Source organism: Talpa europaea (genome assembly GCF_964194135.1).
Source record: "Talpa europaea genome assembly, chromosome: 12".
Taxonomy (NCBI): Eukaryota; Metazoa; Chordata; class Mammalia; order Eulipotyphla; family Talpidae; genus Talpa; species Talpa europaea.
Window position 1 is genome coordinate 38,102,843 of NC_140079.1, and position 18,447 is coordinate 38,121,289.

At 37.8% G+C, this 18,447-nt stretch overlaps 1 protein-coding gene across 2 annotated transcripts in view; it reads right to left on the minus strand.

The window, feature by feature from the left end:
- CEP126 (centrosomal protein 126) overlaps window positions 1-18,447 on the minus strand; it is a gene marked incomplete at its 3' end in the record, with an annotated part of 86,770 nt that overhangs the window by 45,822 nt on the left and 22,501 nt on the right. For both annotated transcript variants that reach the window (XM_084250577.1, XM_084250576.1), the window contains exon 3: window positions 362-507. In XM_084250577.1, the coding sequence (XP_084106703.1) occupies window positions 362-507 (146 nt within the window). The remainder of the gene's footprint in view (window positions 1-361; window positions 508-18,447) is intronic.

An 18,447-nucleotide genomic window follows, 5' to 3' on the forward strand; every position in this document is an offset into this window, starting at 1 on the left:
ATCGAACCGGGGCCGCAGAGGCTGCAGGCAGCTTCGCAACCCAGCGCTCAACCGCTGCGCCACCGGGGAGGCCCTGTTTTTACTACTCTTAAAAATCAGTTTTAAGAAGGAAACATTGTAAGCCATTGTGAAGTAGAAGCAAGCTTGCAAGCTTTCAAAATTTACTATTAGAGGCAACCAAATATTCAAGCTAAACCCAAATTATTATTTTTCACATGAATAAGTTCCCCTAGTGAAAAGGATTACTGATTTTTTGAATTTGAATTTTTACTTTGTTTCTTAACTGATTTTATTGTCACTCAAGACAAATATGACTATAACATTCATTTTTGTTCTTATATTGTTCTAGAAAGAAACACACCTGCTCTTCTCCGCTGTGAAAGGGGAATATGAGCACGCTGGAATTTTTCAGTAACTTCTTCAAACTTTTGCTTTCTTTGTTGAAGTATTTGTTCTCTGATTTGGTGCTCTCTTTCTTCTTGCTCTTTCCGTTTCTCTTCAAAAGCTCTATATTTAAAGCATAAAGTAGATAACAGAATTAGGAAATATGTGTGAAAAATTTTAGCACAGAGAAGTTTCAAAACAATGCATATATTATAGAACATTATTTTCATATTTCAGAATTGTACTTAGAAACAATAAATTTTAAATTTAAAAAAGTCATGGTTAAGAATTTAGTTATCACATCCTCGCCCACATTTGTTGTTGCTTGTTTTTTTGATATGTGCCATTCTTACTGGTGTTAGGTGGTATCTCAATGTGGTTTTAATTTGCATTTCCCTGATTATAACGGCTGTTGAACATTTTTCCATAAGCCTGTTGGCCATTTCCATTTCTGCTTTGGAGAAATGTCTTTTAAGTTCTTCTTCCCATTTCTTGACTGGACTGTTTATTTTGTTTTTGTTGAGCCTTTTGAGTTCTTTGGATATCTTTGTGATCAGTCCCTTTTCAGTTGACTGAAGTGCAAAGATTTTTTTCCCAATCAGTGGGTTGTCTCTCTGTTTTGGTTAATGTCTCTTTTGCTGTACAGAAGCTTTTTAGTTTGATGTAATCCTAGGTGTTTATCTTTTCCTTGACTTTCTTTGCTTTGGGTGATATGTCTTTAAAGATGTTATTGCGATGTATGTCTTGTAGTGTTTTACCTATATTTTCTTCTATATATTTTATGGTTTCAGGTCTTATGTCCAGTTCTTTTATCCATTTTGAGTTGATTTTTCTGCACGGTGAAAGGTAGTGGTCTAGTTTATACTTTTTTGCATGTGGTGGTCCAATTTTCCCAGCACCATTTATTGAACAAACTGTCTGTGTTCCATTGCACATTCTTTGCTCCTTTGTCAAAGATCAGTTGTCCATGTAAGTGTGCTTTTCCGACATTGCTGGTGGAAGTGCAAATGGGTCCAACCACTATGGAAAGCTGTCTGGAGGTTCCTCCAGTCTACTAAAAATGGAGCTACCACCAGGAAACACATTTAACCACAAAAGATAAACATAGACTGAAAGTAAAAGGTTGGAAAACAACCCCACAAGCAAATGGACCAAAAGAAAGGCAGGAACAGCTATACATATATCAGATGAAATAGACTTCAAATTAAAAAAAATAGAAAGACATAGACGGACTTTACATCATGATCAAGGGGACAATATATTAGGAAGATAAAACACTCATCAACATATACTCACCAAATGAAGGAGCACCAAAATATATTAGACAATTATTATGAGCTCTGAAAACGGACATTAAAGAAAACACATATATAGCGGGAGACTTCAGCATTCCACTTTCACTAATGGACAGATCAACGAGATGAAAAATATATAAAGACACTAGAGTCCTAAATAAAGGCATAGAACTCATGGACTTAAGAGACATCTATAAGACACTGCACCCCAAAAAATCTGAGTACACATTTTTCTCAGTGCACACGGATCATTCTCCAGAATCAATCACATACTGGGCCACAAGACAAACATCAACAGATACATGAATGTCAAAATCATTCCAACTATCTTTGCTGATCATAAAGGCATCAAACTAGAAATAAATCATGAAAAGAAAAAAAGGAACAATCCCACTTCATGGAGATTGAAATCCACACTACTGGAAGACCACTGGACTAATGAGGAGATCAAGGAAAAAATTAAAAAATACTTTGAGTTGGATGACAAGGAGGATACCACTTTCCAGAATGTATGGGATGCAGCAAAAGCAGTAATAAGAGGAAAATATATAGCAATACTGGCTCACATCAACAAACAAGAAAGAACTCAAAGAAACAACCTAATCTCACATCTCAAAGAGCTAGAAAAAGAACAACAAAAAAACCCTAAAGCCATTAGAAGAAAGGAAATAATAAAAATCAAAGCTGAAATAAACAAATCGGAAATTAAAAAAAAAATCCCAAATATCAATGAAACCAAAAGTTGGTTCTTTGAAAAAATAAACAAAATAGACAAACTTCCAGCCAGGCTCACAAAGAAAAAAATGTGAGAAAACACGTATAAATAGGATTATAAATGAAAGAGGAGAAATCAGAACCGAATCAGTAGAAATCAAAAGAATAATCAGAGATTACCATGTACACTTATATGCAAAGAAATTCAACAAACTAGAAGAGATGGACAAATTCCTAGAATGGTATAATCATCCAAAGCTGACAAAGAAGAAACAGAACACCTAAATAGAACAATTACAAGCAGTGAAATTAGGCAGTAATCAAAGCACTCCCCAAAAACAAAAGCCCAGGCCCAGAAGGCTTTACAAATGAATTCTACCAAACGTTCAGCAGTGAACTAGTGCCTATCCTACACAAACTCTTTCAAAAAATTGAAAAAGAAGGAATACTACCAAATATGTTCTACGAAGCCAACATTACACTAATACCAAAACCAAAGAAAGACAGCAAAAAGAAAGAAAATTACAGGCCAATCTCCCTAATGAACAGTGATGCAAAATTCCTCAACAAAATCCTTGCCAACAACAGAATCCAACAATGCATCAAAGGGATAATACACAACAACCAAGTGGGATTCATCCCAGGGGCACAAGGATGGTTCAACATACAAAAATCGACCAGTGTAATCCAACACATCAACAAAAAGAAAAAAAAAAAACATATGATCATATCAATAGATGCTGAAAGGGCCTCCCTGGTGGCGCAGCGGTTGAGCGCTGGGCTGTGAAGCTGCCCGCAGCCTCTGCAGCACTGGTTCGATCCCCAGCCGCCGGCAAGGATCCCACATGGCGCGCAGACCTCTCCTGCCGCCCGCTGCTCCCCTCAGCAGTGTGCTTCGGTCCTTCTGCCTGTTCTGCTCCCCACTCTGGCTCTGGTGAATCCTCTCACCCTCCTGCATTTCTGACTGTACCCAGTGCTTGTATAAAATAATAAATAAATAAATCTTTAAAAAAAAAAATAGATGCTGAGAAAGCATTCGACAAAGTCCAACACCAATTTATGTTGAAAGCCCTTGAAATTTTCAGGATAGAAGGAACATACCTTAACATGATAAAAGCCATATATGACAAACCCACCGCCAACATTATTCTCAATGGTGAAAAGCTGAAGGCATTTCCTTTAAGATCAGGCACAAGACAAGGATGTCCTCTCTCCCCACTGCTCTTCATATAATACTGGAGGTCCTAGCCAGGGCAATAAGATAAGAAAAGACATACAAGGAATCCAGATAGGGACAGAAGAAGTAAAACTATCACTATTTGCATATGATATGATGATATACATAGAGAACCCTAAAAACTTCACAGAAAAACTACTCAAAATATTCGCCAGTTCAGTAAAGTAGGAGGATACAAAATCAACATGCAAAAATCAGTAGCCTTCCTACACACAAACAATAAATCTGAAGAAGAAATCAAGAAAACCATCCCTTTTATAATTGAAACAACAACAACAAAAATCAAATACTTGGCAATAAACCTAACAAAAGAGGTGAAAAACCTTTACAAAGAAAACTATAAAACACTGTTAAAATAATAGAAGGCACAAAGAAATGGAAAGACATCCCCTGCTCATGGAGTGGAAGAATTAACATTATTAAAATGTCTATCCTACCAGAAGCAATATACAAATTCAATGCTATTCCAATAAAAATCTCAATGACATTCTTCAAAGAAATAGAACAAATACTGATGAAATTTCATATGGAACCACAAAAAATCATGAATAGCCAAAGCCCTACTGATGAAAACAAAGGAGAAAGGAGGTATCACGCTTCCAAACTTCAAGCTATATTACAAAGCCATAATAATTAAAAAAACAAAATGTCTTTGAGGTGCATTTCAGGGAGTGTTTAGCCTATATTTCCTTCTATATATTTTATGGTTTCAGGTCTTATGTCTAGTTCTTTAATCCGTTTTGAGTTGGTTTTTGTGCAAGGTGTGAGGTAGTAGTCAAGCTTCATTCTTTTGCATGTAGCAACCCAGTTTTCCCCACACCGTTTATTGAACAAACTTTCTTTGCTCCAGTGCATATTCTTTGCTCCTTTGTCAAAGATTAGTTAACCATAAATCTGTGGGTTTATTTCTGGATTTTCTATTCAGTTCCATTGGTCCATGTGTCTGTTCTTGTTCCAATACCATTCAGGTTTGGTTATTATGGCTTGTAGTACAGTTTGAAATCTGGGAGTGTGATGCCTCCATTCCCTTCTTTTCTTTCAGGAGAGTTTTGGCTATTTGGGGTTTTTGGTGGCTCCATAGGAATTTCATCAATATTTATTGTATTTCTTTGAAGAATGTCATTGAAATTTTTATTGGAATAGCATTGAATCTGTAAACTGCTTTTGGTAGGATGGCCATTTTGATCAGGTTAATTCTTCCAATCCATGAGCAGGGGAGACACATCACCCAAAGGAGTGATAGTGAAGGCAAAGATAAACAGTTGGGACTACATCAAATTAAAGAGCCAGCAAAAGAGACAATAACAAAAACAAAGAGAAACCCCACCAACTGGGAGAACATTTTTGCACACAACACTAATGATAAAGGTCTGATCACAAAAATCTACAAAGAGCTGATGAGACTCAATAAAAACAAAGAATATAACCCAGTCAAAAATGGGCAGAAGAGCTAAAAAGAAACTTCTCTGAAGAGGAAATGCAAATGGCCAACAGGCATATGAAAAAATGTTCAACATCACTTGTAATCAGGGAAATGCAAATCAAAACTACAATGAGATATCATCATATACCAGTGAGAATGGCACATATTAAAAAAACTAGCAACAGCAAATGTTGGCGAGGTTGTGGAGAAAAAGTAACACTCCCGCACTGCTGGTGGGAGTGCAAACTGGTCCAACCACTATGGAGAGCTGTGTGGAGATTTCTTGAACTACTAAAAGATACAGCTTCCATATGATCCAGCAATTCCACTCCTACGTATTTACCCAAAGGACACAGAAACATTAATTCAAAAGGGTACCTGCACCCCTATGTTTATAGCAGCACTATTTACAATAGCTAAGCTAAGGAAACAACCCAAATGCCCAAAAATAGATGACTGGATCAAGAAGATGTGGTATATATACACAATGGAATATTACTCAGCAATCAAAAAAGATAAACACATGCTGTTTGCAGCAACATGGAGGGAGCTAAAAGGAATCTTGTTCAGCTAAATAAGTCAGAAAGAAAAAGAAAAATACTGGATGGTCTCACTCATAGCAAGGATTTAGAAAACCTAAGTAAGGGACCAGGAAAAAGACTAATTAATACAAAGTAAAAATCAAAATCAACAAGCAACTATAAACCAGAGACACACTATGGTGGGGGCAGGGGAGCGGGGAGAGGAAGGATTAGGGTCTAAATAAGGGTGGGTGCAATTGTATGGGGAATATAACCAAAATGAAAATGCATACATTGTGCAAAAATGAAAATGATATAAGAATTATATAAAATATTTTAAAAAATTAAAAAAACAGTTTGGTATTGGAACAAAAACAGACATACAGACCAATGGAACTGAATAGAGAGCCCAGAAATAAAACTACATTTATATGGACAACTGATCTTTGACAAAGGAGCAAAGAATATGCAATGAAACATGGACAGTTTGTTCAATAAATGGTGCTGGGAAAACTGTACCACCACATGCAAAAAAATATAAACTAGACCACTACCTTTCACCGTGCACAAAAATCAACTCAAAATGGATAAAAGAATTGGACATAAGACCTGAAACCATAAAATATATAGAAGAAAATATAGGTAAAACACTATAAGTCATACATCACAATAACATCTTTAAAGACTCATCATCCAAAGCAAAGATAGTCAAGGAAAAGATAAACACCTAGGATTACATCAAACTGAAAAGCTTCTGTACAGCAAAAGAGACATTAACCAAAACAGAGAGATACCCCACTGACTGGGAAAAAAACTTTGCACTTCAGTCAACTGAAAAGGGACTGATCACAAAGATATACAAAGAACTCACAAGACTCAACAAAAACAATCCAGTCAAGAAATGGGCAGAAGAGGGACTCCCCTGGTGGCTCAGGCAGTTGAGCACAGTGCTGTGAAGCTGTCCACAGCCTCAGCAGCACCGCTTGATCCCAGCCGGCTGGCGAGGGTCCCACGTGTTGCGGCAGACCTCTCCTGTCGCAACCGCTGCTCTACTCAGCAGTGTATTTCGGCAGTCTGCCTGTTCTGTTCCCCGCTCTTTCTCTGGTGAATCCTCTCATCTTCCCGTGCATCTGACCTATACCCTGGTTCTTGTATAAATAAATAAAAAATAAATCTTTAAAAAGAAAAAAAAAAAAGAAAAAAGAAATGGGCAGAAGAACTTAAAAGACATTTCTCCAAAGAGGAAATGCAAATGGTCAACAGGCATATGGAAAAATGTTCAACATCCCTTATGATTAGGGAAAATGCTAATTAAAACCACATTGAGATACCACCTTACACTAGTAAGAATGGCACATATCAAAAAAACAAGCAACAACAAATGTTGGCGAGGATGTGGTGAAAAAGGAACTCTCCTACATTGCTGGCGGGAGTGCAAACTGCTCCAACCACTATGGAAAGCTGTCTGGAGGTTCCTCAGTCTACTGAAAATGGAGCTCCCATATGACCCGACAATTCTACTCCTAGGGATCTACCCAAAGGACACAAAAACATTGATTCAAAAGAACACCTGTACACCTATGTTTATCACAGCACTATTCACCATAGGTAAAACCTGGAAACAACCCAAATGCCCAAAAATAGATGACTGGATCAAGAAGATGTGGCATATATACACAACGGAATATTATTCAGCAATCAAAACAGATAAACTCATGCCATTCGCAGCAATGTGGATGGAGCCAGAAGGAATTATGCTCAGTGAAATAAGCCAAAAGGAAAAAGAAAAATATTGGATGGTTTCACTTATAGCAGGAATATAGGGAAAACAAATAAGGTGGTATCAATGTAAAAAATAATAAAAGCACAAAACACAACAAAGCCAAAATGGACAATTATGATTTGTCCGAAAAAAATCTGATTTCAGAGACATACTGCAGGGAGGAGGAGGGAGAGGGATCAGAGGGAGGGAGAAGCACAGGGGACTGAGGTGATGGTACATGGGTGCATTGTTGAAGGAAACTCTATGGGGACTACACCTCAGGGGGTGGGGGAAAGCAAATATTGTTTAATAATGAACATTGATGTGTAAAATTTAAAAAATTAATATAAAAATTATAATAAGCAAAAAAATATGCAGTGCATCAAGAACTGGTGTGAGAAACTCATTAATAAAACATTTACCTGAAATACCAAAAAAAAAAAATTTAGTTATCTCTGTAAGTTTTAAATTCAGAACATCATTTAGGTCTTTATGACTAAGAAAAGGCTGTATAACAAAGCTCTTCTAATTTCTCACAGACCTGCATAGGTGTTCCCACCTTCTAAGCCCTCCTTTGGAAAAAATTCTAAGAAGTTACACTAATTTCTTTCTGTAGATGAACAATTAATTCATCTGTGAAAGAAACAGTCTTGAATATTTATGGGGAAGTCAGGAAAATATGTTTTCTTTTGTAGACTAAGCATTTTATTAAATCTGAACTGTGCTATAAATCCAGACAATTTACATAAAAATCTTTATTTCTAACTTTTCTTAAAAATGTGTAAGATTGGTAACCCTGGACAGTTATTCATACATGACTACAAACACCTGCTGTTTATCTCTCCAATTTCCTATTTTTCTTAATTTCCTGTTTTATTTATTTCTAACATGCTTTTAGACATGTGAAATATATACACATGTTGATTCTGTGATGCTACAATGCAATGTTACTTCAATAAAAAAATTATATTTGAAAAAAAACTTTCAAAGAATTAATTTTGTCTGTGGGAAATGTGTGTGTGTGTGTATGTGTGTGTGTGTGTGAGAGAGAGAGAGAAAGAGAGAGAGAGAGAGAGATTCAATAATTATCTGGACAATAAAAAGATGAAAAGGCAAGCCTGCATCTCTGTACAGAAAACTCCAAGTGACCTCTGGAGTGCATGTGGTTGGGAGGTGGTTGGTTAGAATTCTTGTGCTATAGGTTACTATTAACCATCCTTCCAAAACCCATCTTTGGGGCCTCCTGTCTTCGGGGCCTCCCTGGTGGCACAGGCAATTGAACTCAGCACTGTGAAGCTGTCCACAGCCTCTGCAGTGCCGGTTTGATCCCCGCCAGCCACGGAGCAATCCACATGGCGCGGCAGATCTCTCCTGTCTCACTCGCTGCTCCCCTCAGCAGTGTATTTCAGCCAGTCTGTCTATTCTGTTCCCTGCTCTGCCTCTGGTGAATCCTCTTACCCTTCCACACATCTGGCCTGTACCCTGGTTCTTGTATAAATAAATAAATCTTAAAAATAAAACCCTCCTTTGATTGGAATATTTTCTAGTCAACATAACTAAGATTTAGGGAACTGTATTTTTGGGCAGCAGGGCTACATCTGTCAGGTGGTCAAGCTTCACATGGTAGGTGTGAGGAAGTGGTGTGGTGTGATAGTGGTAGACAAGATCTTTAACTCCCAAAATAATTCCCTTCAAGAATCCCTCAGGTCAAGACAGGGAGGCCTGCTTTTACAACTTGATTTAATATAGTACTTGGACCTCCCTGGTGGCGCAAGGTGTTGAGTGTAAGCTCTATGAAGCTATCAGCAGCATGATTTTCAACCCTGGCCAGGGTGCTAGCCCACATGGGACAGCAGACCTCTTCTGTTTCACCCACTGCTCCCCTCAGCAGTGTATTTCAGTAGATCTGCCTGTTCTGCCCCCACCTTGTCTCTAGTAAATCCTCTCATCCCATCCAACACCTCTTGCCTAAGCCCCAGCTCTTGTATGCATAAATACATACATACAAACAAATATAAAATAATCTTGATTTAACATAGTACTCGAAGGACTACTCAGAGTAATTACAAAATAACAAGAAATTAAAAGATCAAAATTGGAAAGGAAAAAGTAAAATTATTTCACAGATGACATACTATATGGAGACAACCTCAAGGATTCCATAAACACTCATATCACTAATCACTTCAGCCAAGTTTAGAATTAAAAATCAATACACAAAAATCAGCAGCATTTATATACATCAACAATGTACAGTCTGGAAAGAAAATTAAGAAGACCATTGCATTTTCAATACCATCAAAAAGGAGAAAATACCTAGGAATAACTTAACCAAGGAGGCAAAACTATAAAGAAATTTTAAGACAAATAAATGGAAAGATATCACATGGTTATGGATTGGAAGACTTAAAATAGTAGTAATGGAGTGGTTTGTTTTGTTTTTTTTTTCTATTTGTTCCCGTCAATGTATTTTATAGTTTGGGTCTTACATCATGTTTTAATCTATCTTTAGTTATCTAAGGTGTGAGGTAGTAATCTACTTTCAGGCTGTACAGTTTTCCCAAAACCAATTTGTTGAAGAGACTATCCTTTCTCCATTGTATACTACTGGTTCTTTTGTCAAATTAATTGTCCATGGATGTGTGGGTTTACTTCTGGACTTTCAACTCTATTGTATTAGTCTGCGTTTGTGTTTTCGTTCCAGTATCATATTGTTTTTCTTATCATAGCTTTTTATATTGTTTGAAGCCTGGGTGTGTTATACAATCACTCGTCCTCTTTTTTTGCCAGGAATGTTTTGTTACTCAGGGTCTTTAGTAGTTCCAAATGAATTTCAGTATTGTTTCTTTCTTCAAAGAATGCCATTAGAACCTTAATAGGGATTGCATTGAATCTATACATTGCTTTGGGTGGGATGGCCATTTTAGCAATGATAATAAATATCTTTCCATTTTGTGTGTCTTCTATTTCTTTTAACAATATCTTATAGTTTTGATTGTGTAGGTCCTTCACCTCTTTTGATAAATTTTCTGTGAGGTATTTCATTCTTTTTATTTTAATTGTGAATAGGATTGTTTTATTCTTCCTCTTCTAACTTGTTGCTTGCATATAGAACTGATTATTGCAGATTAATTTTGGTACCCTGCTCCTTTATTGAATTATTATTTCAGTTAGTTTTTTAGTGGAGTCTTTAGGGTTTTCCATGTATATTATATATTATCATGTCATAGTTTCATTTCTTCTTTTCCAGTTTGGATTCTTTTATATCTTTATCTTGCCTGATTGCTCTAGTTAGGACTTACAAAATGATGTTGGATAGTAGTATTGACAGTGGACTTCCTTATCTTGTACCAGATCTTAGAAGAAAAGTTTTCAATCTTTCACCACTGAGTATGATGTTGGCTGTGGGTCTGTCATATATGGCCTTTACTCTGTTGAAAAATGCTCCACCTATCCTGAGTTTTTTATCATAAATGAATGTTGAATTCTATATTCGGTACAACTATCTTTCAAAGATGAAACTAAAATAAAGTTATCCTTAGATAAACAGAAGTTGAGAGTATTTATTGTAGAAGTCCCACCTAAGACATGCTAGAGGAAGTTCTTCAGAGTGAAGGGAAATTATACCAGATGGAAACTTAGATGTATACAAAGGAAAGGAGAACACTAGAAACAGTAAGTACATAGATAAATGGGAAAAGAGTATGTTCCCTCTTCTTTTACTGTTAAAAAGATAATTGTGGATTCAATGCAAATATTGCAACATTGTAATTTGAGGTTTTTAACTAGTAGATCTAAGAGAAATGAAAACAATAGCAAATAGGCTGTCAGGGATGCAGGTAAACAAACTAAAAATGTTGAAAGATCTTTACAAATGGTCCACTATTAATGCTCAATAGTATAGTCTGAATATTGTAATCTCCAGAGGAGCCATTAAAAAAAGTGAAATTGTTTTCATTAAAAGTTTTTTAATAGCCCAAAGAAAGGTAGGAAAGGAAGAGATAAACAATACAAAAAAAATCATAGAATTAACAGAAAACAGGCAAGAATTAGCATCTATGAAGAAGGGAGGGAAGCGCAGAACCCTGCTCCCCTCCCCCGCCCACAAAGTCGGCACTCTCCGAACGGCAGAGAGGAGGGAAACAACAAACCAAAACGGCCAACAAGAAAAAAGGACGCAGCAAGTGGGACTGTGAGTGGAAAGGAACTATTTCAGCCACCACACCCCGTGAACGGGAGCTGTGGAGAACCCTGCAGGATCCGCCGCGGAGGTGAGCTCCAGGCGCCATTAAAGAGAGCCCCGCCCCCCAGGAGGAGACCAGCACCAGCACACAGCCCCGGCCGCCCGGTAAGCTTGCGCAGAAAGCGGCACGCTGATCCAGATCGGATCACAGCTGCCCAGGTCCCCGCGCCTGCTACCTAGGCTTGCGGGGAGACCGCGGAGGCCCTCCCTGAGTGAGCAGGAACAAGGCGCCCAGGCAGGGAAGTGGGATTCAAAAGGCGCCATTCCCGCGCCACTGATCTGGGCTACAGCCCGCGTCCTGGAACTGAGGGCTTTGGAACTGAGACCCAGGGCACGAAATTAGGGGCGTGGGTTCCCCACGATGGTGGGGCACAAGGCAGACACAGCACCCCAAAGCCGGTGAGGTGTACCCTACCATCCCCGCTCTGCTCCCTGTCCCACGGGGTGGAAAATCAGCTCCCCAAGGGCTCTAGGAGAGATCTCTGGTGCCACCTAGCGACTTGAAACCAGAAGAGGCTCCTGAAGGAGCTAGTGGCCAGCTGGGGAGTTAGCCCACACCGGGCCCCTTCCGAACAAGTAGTCTGAGCCCACAGGGAGAGCGAGCACCCACAGCCGGGGCAGACCAGGCGCACAGGGGAGTGTGTCCCCACATTGGCATTTTAGAACAGGGACCCTTCTCCAGTAAAGACTGCTTGAAACTGACAGATGACTCCTGGAGGAACCAGAGGGGAGCAGAGAAGCCCACCCATGATGCCGGCCAGTCCCAACAACACAGTGTCCCAACGCATACGGCAAATTAGAAAACAGACAGTAGGGAGGAGAAGAACCACACGCAACCTAGCAACTCTCCAGAGAAAAAGCAGACCACAAAAAGAAAACCAGTCCCCAGATTGCAACGACAATAACTTGGAAGAATTTCTGAGCCTTCCAGAAAGAGAATTTAAAATTGCCATGATTAAAAAACTGACAGAAGTCATAAAGGAAAACAATGATAAGGGAAAAATAATCAACGATCAGAAGAATGCAATTGAGTCCCTAGAGAGGGAAAACAATGGTCAGAAGAAAGAAATTGAGTCCCTAAAGAGGGAAGTAAAAGAAATGCAGGAGATCAAATAATTAATGGAAGAACTAAAGAATTCTGGGAAAAGCAATGAAAGCAGAATAGATGAAATGGAAGAACGAATAAGTAATCTTGAAGACACAGAAATAAAAAGAACCAAAACAGAAAAGGAAAGAGAAGTACGAAGGAAAAAGAACGAAGAAAGACTTAGGGAACTATCTGACTCCATGAGGAAAGGAAATATAAGAGTTATAGGAATACCAGAAGGAGAGGAGGGAGATGTAGGAACAGAGAAAATATTCAAAGAGATAATTGAAGAGAACTTCCCAAATGTGAAGAAGGAACTGAAAGTTGATATACAAGAAGAAAGAAGAACACCAAACTTCCACGACGAAAGGAAAAATACAGCAAGACACATAATAGTAAAGCTCCCAAGAATCCAGGACAAGGAAAAAATAATGAAGCTGGCAAGAGGGAAGAAACAGATAACATTCAAAGGAAAACCAATCAGGCTGACATCAGACTTCTCCGAAGAAACACTACGGGCAAGGAGAGAGTGGAGGGACATAGTCAACAGACTCCAAGAAAACAGATGCCAACCAAGAATACTCTATCCCGCAAAGCTCTCCTTCCTCTTTGAAGAAAGAATATGGACCTTCCCAGACAAAGAGAAACTCCGGAATTTCATTGCAACTGAACCCCCACTCCAAAAAATACTACAAGGAGTCCTAAAGCCAGAACCTCAGAGGGACGAATAACAATGAAAGAAGGCCAAAAAAAAAAAAGTTATTAAAAGAATAAATAAATAAAATCAAAGGAAAGACAAACACAATGGCAAATACAGATGTTAACATATCAATATTAACTCTAAATGTAAATGGACTAAACTCTTCAATAAAAAGACACAGAGTTGCAGCCTGGATTAAGAAACAAAACCCAACCTTTTGCTGTCTCCAGGAAACACATTTAGCTACAAAAGATAAAAATAGGCTCAAAGTTAAAGGATGGAAAACAATCCTACAAGCAAATGGACCAAAAAAGAAAGCAGGAACAGCTATACTTATATCAGATAAAACAGATTTCAAACTCAAAAAGATAAAAAGAGACCCCAATGGTCACTACATTATGATCAAGGGGACAATACTTCAAGAAGAAATAACACTCATTAACATATACTCACCAAACGAAGAAGCACCAAAATATATCAGACAACTGTTGTCCTCTCTGAAAACAGACATCAGAGAAAACACATACGTAGTGGGAGACTTCAACACACCACTACCAACAATGGATAGATCAACAAGACAAAAAATAAGTAAAGAAACTAAAGCTCTAAATAAGGACCTAGAGCAATTGGGCTTAACAGACATCTATAGAACACTAAACCCCAAAAAAACGGAGTACACATTTTTCTCAAGCGCACACGGATCATTCTCCAGGATCGATCACATACTGGGGCACAAGACAAACATCAACAGATACACCAAGATTGAAATCATATCAACCATCTTTTCTGACCATGAAGGCATCAAACTAGAAATAAACCATAAAAAGAAGGCAAGGAACTTTCCTACCTCATGGAGATTAAAAGCCAAACTACTGGAAGACCATTGGACTAATGAGGAGATCAAAGAAGAAATTAAAAAATTTTTTGAATTGAACGACAAGGAGGACACCAATATCCTAAATGTATGGGATGCAGCAAAAGCAGTAATAAGAGGAAAATATATAGCAACAGAAGCTCACATCAAGAAACAAGAAAGAACGCAAAGAAACAACCTAATCTCGAAGCTCAAAGATCTAGAAAAAGAACAACAAAAAAACCCCAAAACCAGTAGAAGAAAAGAAATAATAAAAAACAAAGCAGAAATAAATGAAATTGAAACTAAAAAAACAATCCAAAAGATCAATGAAACCAAGAGCTGGTTCTTTGAAAAAATCAATAAAATAGACAAACCCCTAGCCAGGCTCACAAAGGAAAAAAGGGAGAAAGCACAAATAAACAGGATCATCAATGAAAGAGGAGAAATCACAACGGACACAGCAGAAATCAAAAGAATAATCAGTAACTACTATGAACAGTTATACGGAAACAAGTTTAACAATCTAGAGGAGATGGACAAATTCCTACAACTCTACAATCACCCAAAGCTAGATAAAGAAGAAATAGAACACCTAAACAGACCAATTACAATTAGCGAAATTGAAATGGTAATCAAAAACCTCCCCAAAAACAAAAGCCCAGGACCTGATGGATTTACAAATGAATTCTACCAAACATTCAGAGACGAATTAGTGCCTATCCTTCACAAACTCTTCCAAAAAATTGAGAAGGAAGGGACAATACCAAACACGTTTTATGAAGCCAACATTACACTAATACCAAAACCGAACAAGGACAACACAAAAAAGGAAAACTACAGGCCAATCTCCTTAATGAACACTGATGCAAAAATCCTCAATAAAATTTTAGCTATCAGAATCCAACAATGTATCCATAATATAATTCACCACGACCAAGTAGGATTCATTCCAGGGACACAAGGATGGTTTAACATCCGAAAATCAATCAACGTTATCCAACACATCAACAAAAAGAAATATAAAAACCATATGATAATATCAATAGATGCTGAGAAAGCTTTCGACAAAGTGCAACACCCATTCATGATAAAAGCCCTTGAAATTCTGGGGATACAAGGAACATACCTCAACATCATAAAGGCCATCTATGACAAGCCAAGAGCCAGTATCATTCTCAATGGTGAAAAGCTGAAAGCTATTCCATTAAGATCTGGAACAAGACAAGGATGTCCACTCTCACCACTGCTTTTCAATATAATACTGGAAGTCCTAGCCAGGGCAATAAGACAAGAGAAAGACATCCAAGGAATCCAAATAGGAAAAGAAGAAGTCAAACTATCACTATTTGCAGACGATATGATATTATACATAGAGAACCCCAAAAACTCCACAGAAAAGCTAATTCAACTCATCAATCAGTTCAGTAAAGTGGCAGGATACAAAATCAACACGCAAAAGTCAGTAGCCTTCCTATACACAAACAATAAATCTGAAGAAGAAGAAATCAAAAAAACCATCCCTTTTGTTATTGAAACAAAAAAAAATCAAATATTTGGGAATATATCTAACAAAAGAGGTAAAGGACCTATACAAAGAAAACTATAAAACACTGTTAAAAGAAATAGAAGAAGACACAAAGAAATGGAGAGACATCCCCTGCTCATGGATTGGAAGAATAAACATTATTAAAATGGCCATCCTTCCAAAAGCAATATACAGATTCAATGCTATTCGAATCAAAATTTCAATGTCATTCTTCAAAGAAATAGAACAATTATTGATGAAATTCATATGGAATCACAAAAAACCCCGAATAGCCAAAGCTCTCCTGAAAAAAAAAGAAGGGAATGGAGGCATCACACTCCCAGACTTCAAACTATACTACAAAGCCATAATCATCAAAACTGCATGGTATTGGAACAAGAACAGACTTACAGACCAATGGAATTGAATAGAAAATCCAGAAATAAACCCACAGATTTATGGTCAACTAATCTTTGACAAAGGAGCAAAGAATATGCATTGGAGCAAAGAAAGTTTGTTCAATAAATGGTGCTGGGAAAACTGGGTGGCTACATGCAAAAGAATGAAGCTTGACCACTACCTCACACCATACACAAAAATCAACTCAAAATGGATTAAAGAACTAGACATAAGACCTGAAACCATAAAATATATAGAAGGAAATATAGGCAAAACACTACGTGATTTGCACATCAAAGACATCTTTATAGACACATCACCCAAAGCAGTGATAGTGAAGGCAAAGATAAACAGCTGGGACTACATCAAATTAAAGAGCTTCTGCACAGCAAAAGAGACAATAACAAAAACAAAGAGAAACCCCACCAACTGGGAGAACATTTTTGCACACAACACTAATGATAAAGGACTGATCACAAAAATCTGCAAAGAGCTGATGAGACTCAACAACAACAAAGAAAATAATCCAGTCAAAAAATGGTCAGAAGAGCTAAAAAGAAACTTCTCTGAAGAGGAAATGCAAATGGCCAACAGACATATGAAAAAATGTTCAACATCACTTGTCATCAGGGAAATGCAAATCAAAACTACCATGAGATACCATCTTACACCAGTGAGAATGGCACATATTAAAAAAACTAGCAACAACAAATGTTGGCGAGGGTGTGGAGAAAAAGGAACTCTTCTGCACTGTTGGTGGGAGTGCAAACTGGTCCAACCACTGTGGAAAGCTGTGTGGAGATTTCTGGACCTACTAAACATAGAGCTTCCATATGATCCAGCAATTCCACTCCTAGGTATTTACCCAAAGGACACAGAAACATCAATTCCAAAGAACACCTGCACCCCTATGTTTATAGCAGCACTGTTTACAATAGCTAAGCTTTGGAAACAGCCCAAATGCCCAAAAATAGATGACTGGATCAAGAAGATGTGGTACATATATACCATGGAATATTACTCAGCATTCAAAAAAGATAAACACATGCAATTCGCAGCAACATGGATGGCGCTGGAAGGGATCATGCTCAGCGAAATAAGCCAAAAAGAAAAAGAAAAATACCGGATGGTCTCACTCATAGCAGGCATCTAGAAAACTTAAATAAGGGACCAGGAAAATGAATATAAGAAAGTGAAAATCAAAATCAACAAAAAACTATGAACCAGAGACACTTTTAGGGGGGCGGGGGCGGGAGGGGAGGGACTGGGGTCAGAATGGGGGGGCTGCAATTGTATGGGGAATATAACAATAAAATTTATAAAAAAAAAAAAAACCTACCATGAGATACCATCTCACACCAGTGAGAATGGCACATATTAAAAAAACTAGCAACAACAAATGTTGGCGAGGGTGTGGAGAAAAAGGAACTCTTCTGCACTGTTGGTGGGAGTGCAAACTTGTCCAACCACTATGGAGAGCTGTGTGGAGATTTCTGGACCTACTAAACATAGAGCTTCCATATGATCCAGCAATTCCACTCCTACATATTTACCCAAAGGACACAGAAACATCCATTCCAAAGAGCACCTGCACCCCTATGTTTATAGCAGCACTGTTTACAATAGCTAAGCTTTGGAAACAGCCCAAATGCCCAAAAATAGATGACTGGATCAAGAAGATGTGGTACATATATACCATGGAATATTACTCAGCATTCAAAAAAGATAAACACATGCAATTTGCAGCAACATGGATGGCGGTGGAAGGGATCATGCTCAGCGAAATAAGCCAAAAAGAAAAAGAAAAATACCGGATGGTCTCACTCATAGCAGGAATCTAGAAAACTTAAATAAGGGACCAGGAAAATGAATATAAGAAAGTGACAATCAAAATCAACAAAAAACTATGAACCAGAGACACTTTTTGGGGGGTGGGGGGCGGGAGGGGAAGGATTGGGGTCAGAATGGGGCGTTTGCAATTGTATGGGGGAATATAAAAATAAAATTTAATATTAAAAAAAAAGAATAAAGGTGACAAAGGAATACAAAATAAATAAATAAATAAATAAATCTTCAAAAAAAAAAAAAAGAATTTACAGAAAACAGTTAAATGATAGACCTAAGTCAAACTTCTTCAATAATTACTAAATATAAATGAACTGAACACTCCCATTTAAAAGGGTGACAATTCTTTTTGAAAAGTCATGTTTTTGCACAGTCCAGGTCCTCTGAAGGCATTCATAGCCAAGTTACAAATGTTTATATAGGGAGACATTCCAGGGCAGAAAGCTTAGAGAGGTC